This window comes from Grus americana, chromosome 2 (genome assembly GCF_028858705.1).
Source record: "Grus americana isolate bGruAme1 chromosome 2, bGruAme1.mat, whole genome shotgun sequence".
NCBI lineage: Eukaryota > Metazoa > Chordata > Aves > Gruiformes > Gruidae > Grus > Grus americana.
The window spans coordinates 6,353,926-6,373,425 of NC_072853.1; the positions used below are offsets into that span (position 1 = coordinate 6,353,926).

At 39.8% G+C, this 19,500-nt stretch overlaps 1 protein-coding gene across 1 annotated transcript in view; it reads left to right on the forward strand.

Annotated features, from left to right (window-relative positions):
* Window positions 1-19,500, forward strand: part of FAM135B (family with sequence similarity 135 member B) — a 211,968-nt gene that overhangs the window by 125,070 nt on the left and 67,398 nt on the right. Inside the window, exon 4 of the mRNA XM_054818307.1 lies at window positions 12,047-12,186. Coding sequence (XP_054674282.1) covers window positions 12,047-12,186 — 140 coding nt within the window. The remainder of the gene's footprint in view (window positions 1-12,046; window positions 12,187-19,500) is intronic.

The window sequence follows — 19,500 nt, forward strand, 5'->3', positions numbered from 1 at the left end:
ATGTCTAATACAACGGCAGTGCATGTGTCTGTTTGGTAGTAAATGCAGGATTTTCTACACGCTAGATGTGAGTTCTTTCTCAGCTTTGCCATTGATTTGCAGGGTTGTCTTGAGCAATCTACCATAACTTTATGCAAGTTTACTCTCTATAGTGTGGTGGTAGTAAGACTTTATTTGGCACCTTTATTTGTCTTGGTGAGGTAAAGGCATTCAAAATTTTGAGTATACGGGAGATTATATGAGATTTTTTGGATAGATGGGATTTGGCCCATTTCAGTTTCAAAGACTTAAGATGGGTTTTGTTGAGGAAGGTAGGTAGGATTAGATTCATGACCCTTTGTCTTATATTGCTTAGTCCATTTAAGAGCTTACTGCAGGACCATGATATATATGCAAAGTTTATGCCAAATAAAAAGACAGACTGTTCAGAAAGTGATAACAGATCCTTGTCTTGAATGACCCTTAACTCAGACTGAAGACGATGAATAGCCTTACCAGAAAACGGCCCAAAGAAAGAGAACAGCTAATGATACTCTTGGCACATCACAGGCAGAGAAATGCAGTTTAATGAAATCCCAGACAGAAAGCCAAATGGCTTGTGCCTGACATGCATTGACAAAGTATGATTGGTCTCTTGCTGATTTATGTGCATGTGTGATCCAGATGAAACTACAGGATTTCAGTTGAGATAATGTGCATAATTAAAAATAAAAAAAATAAAAATAAATACTGATGCAGTGGCAGAGGTTGATGTATTCTAATTGGAGAAGCAAATGAATAAGAAAAAAATAATTCTATTGCATTTTTTGTGCTGAGCTGTAGACAGTTCATCAATTAAATCACTAGTCCGACAAGAGTTGGCTGACCTAGGAAAGGAGCAATCTCGCATCTCAGCTGGATAGGAATTTTTAAAATGTCTGCTCAAAGGAATATTTCAAAGATACAAACCATACAGAATAACATTTTGGGTTTCAATTAAGCTTATGGCTTATATGGAAACAGTTCCTATTACAGATTAGCAATGTAGTTTGCTTATTTGGAAGCTACTTTATGATGATATTGGTTTTATTTTTAACAGAAACTGTTTTTCAGCAAATGGAACTGCAATTTATTTTTGTGTGCGTGTGTGTTAGTACTTTTCTTTGTAGAGTTTTGCTTGAGTATCTAAGTGCCACTTGTCCAATTCAAGGGTTGTGATGACACTTGTGTTGAAAATATGAGGCCTTGACATAACTTACCTGTGGTCTGATTCTGCCAATCTCCATCATGTTGACAGCCTTTCTGGGGGCTGGTTTGTATTTCTTCAGCTTGAGAAACCGGTTCTGTACATGGAAAGGTCTCCATGACAAAGATTGTTTAGTAATTTGTGAAATGAATTGTGGTCAGAAGAGGAACATCTGATTTTTAGCTCGTTATCTTGCCCTGGGAACTCAGCGAGTTCTCCATAGGGTTTATGGGCAGGTAAAGCCCTATATGTGTTTCTACCCTTTCTCCCGCTGTGTACAAATACAAAATCTAGTGGTCAGAATCACAGACTACCTGGGCAGTAGGATCAGGTCTCTCCTGAATGAGCAAGGGATCTTATCAGGTCCACTTGAACATGGAGGAAGAACATGATGTGGAGGGATCACCTTGCAAATGTGGATGTGACAAACCCACCTTGGGCATCACACTAGAAATTGAACCTGCAGCCTGTAGAATGAAAGATCCTCAGCTGCAGCAGCTGAGATCTCTTGTATCCAACTTAACTTTGAAGAAAGGGTACGAAACACCTCCTGACTGGTACTGTACACAAAGAGGAAAAAACTTGTAGGACTCTGAAGCCTTTTTTGTACGTTTAGTTTTGTGATCCAGAGTAGGGTTCAGAAACCTGTATTTAAATACCTAGCTAACTTGCTTGGCTTATCAGAGACACTAACCAGCAGTGGTGGCTTCTTCCATCTTCCAGCGGTCCTTCACTCTGAATCCTCAGGCTTTTTATTTTACATTGGGATCTTAGGGACTACCTCTTACATCTGACAAATTGGATTTATTGTCAGATTTTTTATTGGACTGTCACATAATGTTTTACATATTTAATTTGCAGAAATTTACCTTCTGAGTAAAGTGCAACTGGCCATAATGCTGAAGATAAAATTTCAGTAAATGTATGACCTCCATCCATCACCTTGTTGAAAACAGCAGGCATTGCAATAGTACATTAGGAGAGCATTTAGTTCCCAATCCATACCATTGATCCGAGGACTTGAAAGTGTTACAGCCCCATCTAGAAAATCTTTAATTTCCAGTTTGACTTAAAGCCTGTATTTTTAGCTCAGGACTTTTCTGATTCAGTTTCTGTTGTGTTGATGAGATTATGTCAGACATGCTATGCTGCACTGAGGGAATAACAGGTGGGTTCTAATGTTATATCCATGCTTGCAATGTCTGTAAAGTACATATATTCATATTTTTATATGTATTTCAGCTCTTACGTGTCTGGATCTTTAAACATTTGTGGTGTTCCAGCTGTCAAAACATTATGTGAGCAGTGGTGAGAAAAGTGGAAGGAAATCTTCCCATTGGTAGCCAGAGGAAAAGACTAGCTGAAATGAAATCCTGGAAGTGTTCTCTTTCTTTTACGTGCACCGCTCATTTACACAAAGAGGTTGTGGCGGTTATAACGTGTGGCGGGAAACAACCACGTGCCTGATGGCTAGAATTAATGAACTTAAAACATGCGATTTCCTTTTTTTTTTTTTCTTTTAATCCTATTTTCTGCCAGAACAGTTCTAAACTTTAAACTTCCTGGAAGGTCAGCATGACAGTCTGAAATTGCCGCAGTCTTGTGATGCTGAAAGAGCTATTTAGTGTTTGGGGTTTTTAAAAGGCAACTCAACTCTTCATTTGCCATATTTAGGACTGGATTAATTTTTATCCTTCAGTCCTTTCGCATTATACAGCAATGCAGAGTGACATTGACACTGGAGGCAATTATAAAGCTTTGGCCTGAATGGTGTAAATTGACATTTATACAAATGGACATTTATACAAATGCCCGTTGGACATGAAAGTGAAATTTTATCTTTTTTGAGCTCTTTAGGAGATTTATTGTTCTCTAAATGTGTTGGAATCTCTATTCCAAAATTTAGTGTCAGTACTGGATCCTTCTTTGCTCCAGTTCTTCAGTGTTAAAAGCCAGATAATTTTGTAGCAGGGTTGTTTCTTTTCTCTCTTTCACTCAGTACAACAGCACAGGAGCAGTGAAGAAAAACTCAAAACACTAAGAGCCTAAGAGAAAGGTACCCATCTCAGTGTCTGGTTTGGGGGGAATTTTTGTAAAGAAGAAATGAAATTTCCAACTGAAGTTTGCAACAGTTACCACTATTTGATTAGTTGTGGTGGAGACCTATAATTAGCTCTTATTTAAGAAGGCATACGGCTCCAACAGATGGTAAAGGAAAAAAAAGCAAGTTAGATATACAAAACTATTTGCACAAGATTTTCTGGTCTCCTTTGGTTATATTTTGCAGTATGGTGCTTAGGTTCTAGCAAGATGGCATACTGTTCATTCGAGGAATGCCCACGTCTTAATTTTCTCTAAAAAATAGCAAAATTAGTATGGCTTATGAGTGTTTAAGAATTCTGGCAATAGTAGAAAAAATTAGATGACAAGAAGACTTAGAAATTTGAAAATCCATATCTATTTTTTAAGGATTCTATAAAAGAACCAACTCTCCTTGTGAGGCTAGTGGGAGTTTCAGATGCTGAAGACCGAGAGACAGGACAGCCCAAAGTGTGTGTCTGGGTGGGTGAGGGAGGTAGTCATCCACTAGATAAGATTTGGGTTATGTTTATGACAGTACCAACCAGGAATATGTGTGCTGTGGAGATCATTCCGATTATGCATAGGTGGGCTACAACTAGTCCAGACTGAGATTTTAAAGGCAATACTGTCTGTAGCCATTTATTATCTCCCTCCCTGTTCACCTTATGTTAATAGACTATGTGATTGCTTCCAGTTTGCTTCAGGGCAAGGACATCTAGCTCAGTTTAAACTGCCTTCTGCTGTGATTTACCAACAGTTGACTTTCCACTGAAGCAGATTAGGAAAGATCACATGAACTGCTGATACAACATGTCTGCGTGGGTAGTAACATAAGGTTTGTGGGTAGGAAGGTTTCAAAACGCTCACAGCTCTTTCCAAGTGAATGCATTGCAATGCCCTTCATCCGTCTGCGCACGAGTGACCTGGGAGAATGAACCCATCTATGTTTAAAGGTGTCATATGTCTGAGATTTCTTCTGTGGGAACCCAAGCACAGAGACTATGATATGCTTCTTGTGGCTCTGAATTAATCTGAAATACAAATGTTTAAGTGTGCACTGTTATTCATAAAGAAATATTTACAGTAAAGCTCTGTTTACAAATGCAACATCTTGATTTTCCCTCATTATCGAAGAGCATCTCTGTCATTAAAGCAAAACTTAGCAGAATCTTGCTTTTCCATTTGCCTGAACAGCAGCATAATAATACTGCTTTTCTCAGACAGCAAGAGAGATTCAAGAAGTTGCCAGCAATTGAGAAATTATCTTGTTTTCAGTGCTATAGCCATAAAGGCATTACAGAGGCTAGATCTGCAGTTAGATCTGTTTTCCATATGGATTTTTTCCTGACTGTGTATTCATTCCCTCTTCATTTTAGAGCTCTCGCACAATGCTCAATAAACTCTAGAGAGATAATTCTGGAGAAAGCAGGATGCAAACCTGATGTCAACTTTCTAAAATGCCATAGTCCCTGGAGTTGTAATTTTATATTTAGAATAAAAAAATATAACTAACTTTGTTCTCTGCCTTGTGTGGGGGATAGGAAGCTATGTAATCTTTCCAGGAGCAGAATGTCAGGACCGAGTTGTCACGTTTCCCCCTTCCTTATTTTCACAGAATACTCTCTTTTAGTTTAAAGCCATTACAACTTGTCCTGTCACTACTTCCGTTGTAAATAGCCCCTCTCCAGATTTCTTGTAGGCCCCTTCAGGTACTGGAAGGCTGCTATAAGGTCTCCTAAGAGCCTTCTCCTGGCTGAACAAACCCAACTCTCTCAGCCTGTCCTCATAGGAGAAGTGCTCCAGCCCTCTCACCATCTTTGTGGCCCTCCTCTGGACTCGGTCAACAGCTCCATGTCCTTCTTATGTTGGGGGCCCCAGAGCTGAACACTGTACTCCAGGTGGGGTCTCATGAGAGTGGAGTAGAGCGGGAGGTCATGCTTCTTTTGATGCAGCCCAGGACACGGTAGGTTTCTCGGCTGCAAACACATGTTGCCAGCTCATGTTGAGCTTTTCATCAGCCAGCACCCCTAAGTCCTTCTCCTCAGGGCTGCTCTCAATCCATTCTCTGCCCAGCCTGTAGTTGTGCCTGCAATTGCCCTGACCCATGTGGAGGACCTTGCACTTGACCTTGTTGAACTTCATGCGGTTCACACAGGCCCACCTCTCAAGCCTGTCAAGATTCCTCTGGACTGCATCCCTTCCTTCCAGTATGTCGACTGCAGCACGCAGCTTGGTGTCATCTGCAAACTTGCTGAGGGTGCACTCGATCCTGCTGTCCATGTCGCTGACAAAGATACTAAACAGTGCTGGTCCCAGTACTGACCTCTGAGGAACGCCACTCGTTACTGATCTCCACTTGAACATTGAGCCGTTGACCGCAAGTCTTTGAGTGCGACCATCCAGCCAATTCCTTATCCACCAAGTGGTCCATCCATCAAGTCCATGTCTCCACCATTTCATGGCCACTGCAGCCAAGACTGCCCTTAAGCTTCACATTCCCCACCAGCCCCTTCTTGTTGGTGAGAACAAGGTCCAGCATGGCACTTCTCCTCGTTGGCTCTTCTATCACTTGGAGAAGAAATTGATCATTTTGAAAAAAACCCAGTAATTCATCTTACTTCTCTGGGCTACTGAATAGAGGACAGAGTCAGGGTAAATCCTATCTATGCTCTTTCTTTGTCAAACCCAGAAGTTGAAGTATACTAAAAGAAGAGGTAATAGAGGTGCATAAGTATGATGTTTTCCCCTGTAATTCTCACCAAAGCTATAGTTACGACCCACAGGCTTAAAGAAAAGTTGTATAGAAGAAAATTTGCTGTGAAGGAGGTTTCACTGTGTTTCCTCTGGAGAACAGTTTTTCACATTTCATTTAAGTCTCATGCTCTTTCTTGGGTAGGGAAATATTATTTAAAATTATTCTTAGCAAGGTAGTAGATTTTTAAATAAATCAAAGACCTAATTCCAAGGCTTTCTTCATGCTTCTGCCACCTCTTGGAAGCAGAGTTAAAAAGTATTGCAGATTGATGTAATGATGATCACGTTCGCTGTGCATAGTCTCTGTAGTACTACAACTGAGAACCTCTTCCTTTCTAACTTTTTTTTCTTCGTAAACTCTCCAAAACCTTCTGCCTTTCACTCATAGCTTTGAAGGTACCCTCCTATCATAGGAACATTACCTGATGCAAGAGTTCTGAGTTAGGGGCTGTGTGATTGGGCATTTATATGTTTTAAAATCCTGAAAAAATAAATACAAAAACCCTCCATCATTTCTCAAAGGTCAGATTATACCAATACTCTTGGGCAAATCTGCATCTTAGACCAGGATGCCTACCATCCTTGAACATGTTTGTTATTTAACATATATTCCAGTTTTCTTTGGCAGTTGTAGACATCAGGAGGAAGCACAATAAGAAATGTAATTATGGAAAGAATCTAGTTGTCGAGATTGGAGCATGCTAATCACTTATATGCCAAACAAATTGCAGAGGAAAAAAAAAAAAAAAAGGCCAATCCTATTTCTTTGCAAAAGCAAGGGTTCATATGACTTTGGTGGCTCTGGGGAAATCATTCATCATCAAGTCTCAGCTACACCAAAGCATTGCCATTTCAAAGTGTCTCCTTGACAGAAATGAGAGGTTGAGATATGCGTGTGTCATTGGCAGTTGATTCTGCCAAGGTGAGTTCATTGCTTGATTGCTCTGTGGAAATGTTATTGACATAGAACAACTATGAAAGTTCTCAAACCATTTTTATAGAGGTTAAAAAAAAGTGACTGAAGGATGGTTCGAATAAAGGAGATGTAAAAGGAAGAAGGGAGATAATTTAGGTATGCTGAAAGCAGAGGAAGGATGCTATAAAAGCTCAGATTTGAAAAATGAAGAAAATGCGATATCTGGAGACGACAATTGGGATAATTGGCCAGTGGAGTTTTGGAGAGGAAGTGCTAATCTATCTGGTGTGTGTATTAGGATCTAAGAAAGGCTGGGGGAACAGTTCTGACCTGCAGAATATTATCAACATCTTTGATTACCTTTCCCTAGAAATGTCTTCCTCTCCCCACATGAACAGAAGTGTTGAGAGGGTGCTGCCGGGGGAAGTAACACAAATGAGAACATTTGAAAATCAGAAAAACTTAGGTTCCTGTGACAGCTTTGCACCAGCTGAAGGATGGTTTCAGTCTGGCCAGGCAATACTTTCGGTTGATGTATCAGTGGGTCCTTCAGGTAGAAGGGCCAGCTGTTCTGGCTTATCACACCCTTCAAAACACAAAGAGACTAACACATTAGTCAACTGAAGTTGATTTCATTATCAACTTTATCAAATTGTACCTACTACCAACAGCAAAGCTATGGTTAAGTGAGTTTGACCAGATGTCACATGTCTCTGTAGGGGTCTCTGGTTTCTGGTGGTGTCCTTCAGGTTCCAATGCTTTTTCTTAAAGATGTTAAACCAGATTTTCTTATCCATTGCTTACTCCTTGCTGCTTTCCTATCCTAACTCTCATTATACGCTCTGAGGTTTTACACAAAACTAGTCTAGTCTAGTCTAGTCTATTCTTCAGGGGCTTGTGCACATCTGCCACAGACACCTTCTCCCCCACCTCAATGCTTTCCTACTGGCAGTGGCTGTCAGAACAATATAGTTCCTATTCTCGCTCAATTAGTCTGAAGCTCAGTAACACACCTGTTTACAGGTCACCTATCTATCAGTTCCTTCCTTGTAAGATTATCTGGACACATGTTTTCAGGGCCATCCAGGATCTAAATAGCAAAGCCTCTCTCTGATTCTTTAAAGGGATGAATAATTTCTGTATGATGTGCTGCAATAACATTTAGAAATCTCCATCTGTAGAAACTCCTGGATGGGAAGATTAGGTAGACTAAAGTGTATCTGGAGGAGCTTGCTAAATTGGATATGGAGACAGTGGGAAAGCAGGACATGATATACTGACTGATCTGTACAGGTAGCCTATGCTATGTGTATGAAAGCTTGCACAACTGCAAAGATCCTTTCCTCCCTTCCTTTTTTTAAAAATACCATTACTCAGTAGTCTGTAAAGGGATTGTTTGGGATGATGGTTGGATGGCAGCATACTTCCTGTGGAAAGAATAGAAAGAGAGATATGCATCAACAGGCTTTTCTCATTCTCTTAAATGAATGGTTGTGGAGCACAGCTGTCCTGTTCTTGCTTGTAATGGTTCATACAGCCCTGAGAGCTCTTTCGCTTTCCAGATAATTTGAAGACCTATTCAACACAAAGAAGATAAGCGGTAAATGGAATAGCCACTTAGGAAAAGGAGACAGGAAAATAGGATTCCTTCTAGCTTAAGGGACATTGCAAGTGTCACAAATATATCTTCCAACGAGGAAATTTACTGAACAAAAGCTTATTACCAGAAAATTGGACTTTTCTTGTTGAGTTCACCAAAGCTCAAGCTTTTGAAACTGTGGAATAGAGAGCTAAATGCAGGTCAATACGGTCTTAGCTCCAGCTCTGACCAGGGAGTGAGAGCTCCCAGCAGTTTCCAGACATTATGCCTCTCTTCCTTGGACTGCATGTGACTGCTGAGCAGTGCAGGCATGGCTCAGAGCTGTCTGCGTAACTGAGGTTATGCTAGAAGTAAATTTGGGAAAGCCTATAGTTTCAAGCTTCTCTCTCACACCATCCTGTGCTTTGTGCCAAAGGACAGAGGTGCTTCTGTGAACACGGCGGTACATCTGCTATGTCTCCTGCCAGCGATCCTCTCTGAACAGTGTCAGCCGTGGCAAATACCAACTTTATTGCCACTGCCTGTTAGCAGACAGGTCTGTGGGTTTAGAGAGACCTGAGTGTCAGAAGGTATCCCAGGAACAAGGGGAAGCTTGTAAAAGTCACCAGGATGATGATGTTTTCATGGAGTAGACTAAGGAAGAGTATGTTTGATGCAGGTACCAGTTCTTGTTAGTGAAAGAAGCTTGAGTACCGTCATACAGCCTGGTCCCTGTCTGTACCTTAAAGCACAGAATACACCAGTGAGTGCTACTGCCTGAAGGGCAGTATCTATGGAGATGTTGTCATTCCCCTTTGCTTTGAGAAGCAGGATGCCTGCATTGCTGTCAGCAGTACTAAGACGTCTTCATGCTGCCAAGCGCTCGTCTAAGAAAACTCCTTCCACAGCCTTATGTCATACTTTAAGAGAGAAAGAAGCAGGCTGTGGCCACTGAAATAGTCAGGGATGGGTTGTGTTTGGGAGATGATCAGGCACTCATCTGCTGTAGTTCTCTGCCAGATCTCTGCAAAGGTAGATCTCTCTGCTTAAAACTGAGCGATTTTTGGCCCTGCAGTATCATATTCACTCAGACTGAGCTGAGATACCCCTAAGCATTGTAGCATGTCTTTGACTTTGACCTTTCCAACAAGAGAAATGACTCTTTATGCCACCTTGCAAATCTAGCTCCTAAAGCAATTACACACTAGGAGTGGTCTGCGCAGGAGTGTGTTTGAAAAGAAAATGACATTAAACTTTCCATCCTAGAAGAGTACCAGTATATCAATATCCAAATCAAATAACATAAAGCTTCCTTTGTCTGCCAGCTAGGAATAAGAATGCATTATATCTCTAATATGATTTTTGCAGTGTCTCTAATATGATGAGGTTTAAATTAAAATAAATATGACTGCATGCTTTTGAAGAGCTAATCAGGCTGAAACATTCTAGCCTAACTGGTGTAGCACAAGGAAATAAATGTGTATTTATCTAGGCTGCCTGGACTTATGCATAACTATTGTGCAGGATGTGTGATGGGAAGACAATAGCAGTGTGAAACACTGGGGCTGTTCCTGGGTGTGCTTGGTAAAAGTCAGAAACAGGAAAATTATTTGAATGTAGCCTGGATGACAGCACTATGATCCTGCTAATTATTCATCTTATCAGTATTGAATCAACTCTTTCCCCTGCTCCATGTGTTTTTTTTTTTTTTTTTTTTTTTTTTGAAAAGGTACTTCTTCGTTTGCACTATTCCAGTTCCAGCAGACCGGCACCATGAAAACCAATCATTATAATGACGAAACTACATTCATTTGTCTACTGGGGCCTTTAGTACTTTTTTTTTTTTAAGTCCTTTCTCTTTTTTTAATTTTTTTTTTCCCCTCACCAAACATTACCTTGGGAAATCTTTAGTCCTCTGTCAGTCTTGACTCACTGACTTCTGATTGCAAATTATGTATGATTCATGCATTGAAAAGCAAAGCAGTATCTTTAGCACAGCAGAATAGACCTGTCCTGATTTGAAACTCTTGACAAACCGTCAGTCCCTAAGACTTTCTGACCTGGACTTTTATCTTATCACAGTGCATGGACTCAAAACAATTCTGCAAAGGCACAAATTCCCAGAAGTACCTTCTGAAAAATCTATTTTTTGTAAAAAACATGTGCCTGCTGCCTTCCTGATGATGATCAGAGATCTGTCTCTCTTCGAAGGACTGATACTGGCACACCTTTTTTAAACACATTGTCAGAAGAGTTCCAAAATATCATTTGCTAAAGGACTATATTTCGAAAGCTCAGATTCCTACAGCACTGAATGCTGGAAAGGAACAAAAAACTAGCTATGAGTAAATTTCGCAAGAAGTTGTTGCTCAGGGGCTATGGAAGTAGAATTGGCAGGGGATTCTGATTAACAGCAGAGACACAACTTAAAAGTATCTAACTCTGGTGCCCAGTTGTTCATTAAATAGTCACACAGTCACTGCAGGCTCCTCTGGAAGGAAGTCACTGTAGTAAATGTTGTTGCCTCCAATGTGGGTTTCTACAGTTAAGCAAGTCACACTGTTTTCCTGTTAGTGGAAGAAGAATTACTCAATAAGCATTGGACTTCAAGCAAAAATTTGCCTCAATCTGAAGCATGCACTTTTTTTTTTTTGTCAGATGAATGATGTCTTAAATTCCATAGGCTTCATTGTAACCAAAACATGTACACTGTAGGCATCTAAAAGTTAGGAAGAACAAATCCCACCTGAGTTTATGTGAAGTTCATTTGTGCTGATGTGATACATCAGCACACAGATGAAGCTATTGACTGAATTCAATGTTGAGAAGCTTAGGGGTTTGGTTCTTGAGTTCCTCAGATTAATCCCAATTGTATGGGCCAAAATGGCAGCTCTCACATTGGTCAAGGGCCTGAGGGATTACACAGGACTTTTGGCATCTTGCAAAAATGGCTACTTTTTTCTTTTCTGTATTTTAACTTAAGATGCCTCTGCACTTCCAGGCAGAGGAAGATGCGAGATCTGTTTGATTGGCTATTGCGCTCCCTCCCGGGTATTAACTTCTGGGAGCACCAGAGATGACAAGAAAACTCCCTCTTCTGAAAGATGCCCATTACAGTTAACAGATGAAATTTCACAGGTATACACCCACAGTCCTCATGGTGCTGGGTAGAAAACCTCCCTAGAAGACATTTGATGTTTTATCTTTCATTAGAAATAGTTAATAGGGTAAGTGCTGTCACAGGGTCAGCTATTCTTATTTTGAAATCCAGCCTGCCTACAGTTTAACATTTATTTTCTTTAAATACCATGTTTGGGAACCTGCAACCAGCAATAACAATCTGCTCCATTACCATTAATTATTGAGAATGCAAGTATTGAATTACAAGTACTAATACAACTGGCCTAGATAATACTGGAGGGAAAACGTAGGAGAAAAAAATAATCTTCCCACAGAAATCACACCAGGAGTCTGTCTGTGTTTTGTGCAGGTGATTCCAGCCTTTGCTCAGCCTGCGTTCATGAAAACAACGTTTACAGCAGAATATTTCAGATTTTGTACAGAAACGAAGAGATCATTCTTAATGAATCAATGAACTTCAGAGTGCACCTGCTTCTGGATGGCGAAAGGGTGAGTTGTCTTGGGATGCACATAAAAAACAGTGGGGCTGGGATTCCTCTTACTTAACTTTAGGTGTCCATTGCACGGATATCCCCATTTGAGAAGTTGTCATGGGATCCCTGTGCTGTCACAGGTCTCATCAACATAGCTGGTGGAGGTGAAGGCACAATTTATCTGACCAAATACCAATATCTGCATGAGAGGAGATCGACTGTCCTGTACCCATCATTACCCATGCTGACAAGGGTGCCTGGGGTGATTTGTTTATTTGTAAATGCCGACATTATAAACATCTGCATTAGGTCAGATAGACCCTCTGTGCTGTGCCTCTTATGAAGAATAGTCTACATGTTGACTTTCCCGTGGAATAGTATGTTGACATACACTGGTAAATCAGTATATCAGCAACTCAAGTGCTGATAACCATAATTTTTTATTTGTGCACTAGATCACTCATTCTACATATCTGTGCAGATCAACCTCACCTGAAAAAACTGGGAATCATCTGCATCTTGCTAGGACCAGCATCTACTCCTATCATCCATTACTGCTCTCTTCTTCTCCTTCTCTCTCCTTGTGACTAGTTTTTGCTACGACAATGACAATACTGTGACCAAGCTACCCAGTGCCTCCACCGAGTTTCCACTACTCAGAGGTCTCCTCACCCTTCTTCTTAGTGCTCCTGATAGCAGGAGTTTCATGGTAGAGTTACTGGAGCTTACCCTCCCTATAGTTCACCTACGACCCCTTTGCTTTCTGTCATGTCTCAGCTAAAAATTACTAAATGCAAGTTTATCAATATTCGTTAGGAAAATGTTCCAACATGCTTAATTGAATATTAATTTTAACCTTCCTCAGTGGAACATCTCTGATTAAAAGTCCCTCCCCTCAAATTATAGCAGTTTCCACTGTGTTGAGCAGGGATGATTTCTGATTATTTTTGCATTAATATTCAGGAAAGTTGTGCACCTCACAAAATGAAAATAAAATAAAATCCCACAGGATTCCTCACAGCTAAAACTCATTCTGATTCTTGATGTGCTATGTGCATCATGCTTGTCTTTTCATAGGAGTTCCCTTGGGAAAAGGACAGCTGCCCAAATCTGTACTTACAGAATGGTTCTGCACAGAGAAAACGTCATTATCTCTGTATGATGAAGTTGCTTTGGGTTTTCATGGGTGTAGAATAAGAGGATAAACAGGTCTGTTGGTCCCAGATGAGCTGCTGAAGACATTCTAGAGAATCAAACAGAAAAATAAAGGTCTATAAAACTTTTTGCATCTTGAGCAAATTGGCACAATTCACTTCTGCTTAATGCTCCAAGGCCTTTTTTTTTCTGCTTTGATGTCTTGTCCTCCACAACTTTACAAATTTTGATATAAATATGGGAGAGACCAAAGTGTGCCACTCCACTGTTGCACCATGCTCAGAAGAAAGCTACTATGTCCATGACAATTGTTCAGAGACGGTTTTGCAGCTCTGTCACATAATCTCACGTGTTGGATGTGATCCTTGCAATGTGGCATTGGCAAAACACCTTTAGATTTGTAAAGTGTTTTAAATATTATCTCCGTTCATAACTTCTTACCTTAATGCACAACAGATGTGAGTCCTTTTTGTGCCAGTTGTGTGCTATGGTGAGGTATTTTGGTTCATGGTGATGGATGTGTTTGCTGCTTTTTCTGTAAATGAAAGTTAAGATAAATAGACAAGGAAGTTAAACTGGGTAATGGAAGTATTGAGTTCATATGCTCCATGTAGTTTCTAGTGTCAGAGCTGGAACTATCAAATATTATATCAAGGGAGCAGTATGCTTTCTCCTCGTGGTGCTAGGGTAGTTTTGTTGGTGGAGATAGGCTGCTGAGATAGGCTCGGTACAAAAAACCCCAAACAACTAAATCCAATGTGCATGTCCAGATTAGATTATTTGCTTCTGGGTTGTGGGTTTTTTTTCTTTATTTTCCCCTCCTCTTGCATAACCCTAGATAAGGTTAAATATGGAAATACATCTTTTTTTTTCTTTTTCTTTTTCTTTTTCTTTTTCTTTTTCTTTTTTTCTTTTTTTTTTCTTTTTTTTTTTTTTCCCCTGGCATTAAATGGAAAAAACCTCAATTATCTGCCTAGAAGTTGCACTGAGCATACCTTTCACCATAGAAATGGTGTTTTAAAACTCTCTGGTTTATTAGTTGCCTTTTTCTTTGCCTTATTCCAGAATACAGCATTCTTTGAATTCATAGGAAACAATATTATAGGACTGAGGCAGCCTTTAGTGTTACAAAGAAGTCTAATTTATTTTCATAAGCTTTTGCTTTCATTCTTATTAAAGAAGGAGTTCTGCCTCTTTCATCAAGCAATAAAATAGGTAACTTGCCTGTCTCCTTGCTTGCTGGCTCCGTTCAGGGACAATTTAGTAGCAGGGAGAGGACAGAGTGAAGCACACTGGGATATCACAGTATATTAGATTTTGTACTTTCCAGAGAAGTTTAAGTGAGATGGGGCATCCAGATCATTCAGTCTGGCATTCCGGCTAAATGGTTAAATATTATGGAAGTACCTCACAAGAATGCTGGAAACTTCAGTTATAACTATTATTGCAGCTCTTAAAAGCTAAACCAATGATGTAAATGTAAAACTGAAAAATTAGAATTCAAAACTGAAATAGTGCACTTGATTCTAGGCCATTTGAACAGAAATTGGCATACTTTGCTTTGTATATACTTTTTATTGTATAAATACTTTTACTTTTTGATACAAATACTTTCTATTGTATGCATTCCAAACAGTGTTTAATAAGATGCATTTCCCTATCAGTGCAGTCCTTTGGTAAGAGAGACAGAAGTTAGAAAACAGCCAGAACTCTGGACAGCACGTTCTGGAAAATTGTGTCTGCTCACAGATGAATATGGGGTCTTTTTGCACAAGCTATGAAACGCAAGGCGGGAGCACTAGGGGAAATGTAAGCACACCCCAGCAATGGAGAACTGGGTACTGAATTTGCAAACTTTACTTTCCACAAGACACAAGATGATGTTACAAGAAAATGTAAAGTAATATTAATCTGATGCAAACAATGAAGAATTAATCAAATCAGAAATGACAAAATTAATTTCAGCCTTATTTGATTTTAGGAGGAAAAAAAAAAAAGGAATGAAATGCATGTACTATTTCAAAGAAAGCTTTCAGAATTTTGGTTCAGAACTGTCTTTACTTCTTTTATTTTTGACTGGAGACAAGATCAGCATGTAAAACGCATTAATATTTCCCAGAGATCAGATGTTCTGAATTTCCTTTACTTTTTTGGGGGTGTATGGAATATGACAGAACAGAATAATATTCCTTGTTTAGTATGTATGTATTTCCACAAACACAGATCTTTATTTTCTCTTTCATAAGTTGTGATTTTAATCATTGACTCAGCTGAAAGGTCAAAGAACTTTGTAAAAACCAGTGGAAGACACTTCACAGTATCTGGGAGGACACTGCTTGACTTAGCCACTCAAACACTATCATGGTTTAACCTGGCTGTCAGCTAAAACCACCACACAGCAATTCGCTCACTCCCCTTCCCCAGTGAGATGAGGGAGAGAATTGAAAAAAAGTAAAACTCGTGGTTTCAGATAAAAATAATAGGACATAAGTGGAATATAATAATAATAATAGTTGTACTACTAATAACAACAACAACAATAACAATGATGATGAAAGAATATACAAAACAAGAGATGCACAGCACAATTTCTCACCACCTGCTGAGCGATGCCTAGCTAGTTCCTGAGCTATGGCGCTCCCTGGCCAACTGCCCCCAGCTTGCATAAACATGACGTCATATGGCATGGAATATCCCTCTGGCCAGTTTGGGTCAACTATCTTGACTGTGTCCCCTCCCAGCTTCTTGTGCACCCCCTGCGGAAGGCTCACGTATCCTCACTGGCAGGGCCTGGGAAGCTGAAAAGTCCTTGACTTAATTGTAAACAGTGCTTAGTAACAACTAAAACATCCTTGTGCTATCAACATTATTTTCATACTAAATCCAAACCACAGCACTATACCAGCTACTGGGAAGAAAATTAATTCTATCCTAGCTGAAACCAGGACAAACACTGATTATATTCCAGAGAAATTTTTCAGGCTGATTTCTTAAGTATGTTCATTATGTTTGTGTGAAATTTAAAGCTTTTCTTCGGGGGTGGGGGGTGTGTGTGTGGAAATAATAGAATCATAAAATCATTTTAGTTGGAAAAGACCTTTAAGACCATCAAGTCCAACTGTTAACCTAGCACTACCAAGTCCAACCACTAAGCCATACCCCTAAGCACCAACCACATCTACAAGTCTTTTAAATCCCTCCAGGGATGGTGACTCAACCACTTCCCTGGGCAGCCTGTTCCGATGATCGACAACCCTTTCAGTGAAGAAATTTTTCCTAATATCCAATCTAAACCTCCCCTGGGGCAACTTGAGGCCATTTCCTCTTGTCCTATCACTTGTTACTTGGGAGAAGAGACCAACCCCCACCTGGCTACAACCTCCTTTCAGGTAGCTGTAGAGAGTGATAAGGTCTCCCCTCAGCCTCCTTTTCTCCAGGCTAAACAACCCCATTTCCCTCAGCTGCTCCTCATAAGACTTGTGCTCTAGACCCTTCATCAGCTTCATTGCCCTTCTTTGAACATACTCGAGCACCAAAATGTCTTTCTTGTAGTGAGGGGCCCAAAACAGAAGGCAGTATTCAAGGTGCGGCCTCACCAGTGCCAAGTACAGGGGAACAATCACTTCCCTAGTCCTACTGGCCACACTATTTCTGATCCTAGGCAGGATGCTGTTGGCCTTCTTGGCCACCTGGGCACACTGCTAGCTCATATTCAGCTGGCTGTTGACCAACACCCCCAGGTCCTTTTCTGCCAGGAGCTTTCCAGCCACTCAAAGCCTGTAGCGTTGCATGGGGTTGTTGTGACCCAAGTGCAGGACCTGACATTAAGCCTTGTTGAATCATGAATATGTTAGTCTATCAAACGTTTGGAAAATTATACGGTCTGTAAATGATAACTGTGGAAAACACCATAATAGCCCCAGTAGTGCTAAAAGAAGCAGCCAATATTTCATTTAAGGACAGTATTATTTCATACAGGAGACTGAGGAATGATAGAAATGTCAGTGCCTCTTCTGTATGAGCTGTGGAAAGGCCATTTCATTTTTTTACTGTCTAAAGGATCTTATGCACTTGTGATTCTAGTAAGTGAAAAAGAGGAAAACACAGGAAAGTCCAGTGGGTATCAAAGCTGTATAGTAACTTGTGTCATCTAATTGCTGTACGTAATTCTGTTGTGTCTCAACCTATGCATAACCTATGATATTTTCTCATGAAGAGTCCAGTGATTTTTGATAACTGCCCGGTTTCCACTCGTCTTAATATTTAAATCTCCAATATACAAAGGGAAACATGTAATCTCTGTAGTGAGAACTGTGATTTGATTTTATGTGGGATTTTGTACTATTCTGAGCAGTCTGATTACAGTACAGCTTTGGGATTAAAAATATCATATACTTGTACCTTAATGCATGACCCCATGCAGTGATGAATATCTGTAAGTCTCTCAGGCATCTGCTCATTGCCTCAAGGTGTTTTGAGCTAGTGTCACTAGCTATTAAACTTGCTTTAAACTCAGACTCAGATTTCAGTGACAGTTGCAGGTTCTCAGCAATATTAGGCACAGACCCAAAATTTCATCCCCTCTGTTGGAGAGTGAGGTTTGCTTTGTCTGAAGCACTGTACTTGAGTTGAATTCCTAATTTAAATTCAGACTGTAGCTTCAATAATGATTTTTTCCTTTGCAACCGCCAGCAACTGGGATTTTTTAGTGACAACAACTCATTAGAAAGGAAAAAGTCTTTTTTTTCTGAAAGATATACTTCCAGGTATTTTGAGACAAACACAAAAAAAGAAAGCACATTTTCAGTAAACAGAAGCTGGAATTTTCTTCTCACATTTCTGTGCCTGTGGCCATACTAGAAGAAATACTCAGACTTCAGAAGAGTTTAAATTTTACATCTTTCATAATTTAGTCAAAGTACAATCAATCCTTGACTCTCAATTTTCTTGCTTCAACAGAAAAAGGCACACTATTGATGGAGTTTCACCTTTGGAAAAACTAGCTAAACATGTTTTATGTTATTTATTTTATGTATCCTACCTATCAGAGCAGGCTAGATGTCTGACATTGCCTTCAGCACACTTTTTTTGTGTAGTTAAATTGTTAAGAAGGAGCTAATCAGCTGGAGAAAATAGAATTCACCTTGCCTAATTTAAGCCATCTAAAATTCATGGGTATCTAGACCAAGATATTTCTCTAGGCTCTATCTACTGTCAATGGAAAGAGACAGGCACAAACAGAAATTAATTGTCCCTCTCAGATGTGTGCCTCAGGATGGGTACTGTATGCATCACTGTATGCATTTGCTCGTTGCTTTCCACTGACAAAAGACAGAACCTAGATGTCTCACCTCACATTTTTTTTTGTGGCAAAAATTGGGTAAAAAGAAGATGTATTTGTAATACCCTATCCCCAGTGAACAACTCCACTTTTCCATCTGCATTCCTGTGCTTCTCCTGTTGTACTCTGGTGTACAATAAAGGATGTTTACACTCACAGAAAAAGACCATTTTGGTAATAAAATGAGTGATGTTTTGTTGTTCATATTTCCATTCAGGTTGATAGAAATAAAACCTTTTCTATTCTACTAGGCCTACATTCTGCGGAAGAACAGGAGTGAAGGAGAAAGTGCTGGGCAGCCTTATCTTTCTTCCATTCTAATTTATTTATTTCCATTGATTATATATGCTTTAAATGTGCCAAACTGAGATGTGTTATCCAGTGTAGTCCTTTCCAGGTGAAGGTAACGAACTGACAGCTCCCTTCATGTACTGTTTCAGAAAATTCAATGCAAGTATTTTGTTGACAATAAAAGAAGGGTAATATTGCTGGTGGGACCTATTAGATGAAGGGATCAGTGATCACACATGATATCTTCAGTGTATTTGGTGAGCTGAAACCTGCCATGTGTAAGCATGCTCAGCATCCTGCAACAAAGTGAACAGTTAAACTTCCATTAATTGAAGTTTTAAAAACAACAAAAGCCTTTGAATTATTTGCAAATAAAATAGTCTAGATGAGAATCAATGACAAACTGCCTCCATGAATCTGTCAAGGGCCAGAAAGAGTGACTAAGAGGCAGGAAAGCCCTAGTTTGCTGAGAAACAAACTAAAAGGCTAATTATAAGAGAACATAAATTGTCAGAATTATTTGAGACATTTCTGATTTTTTTA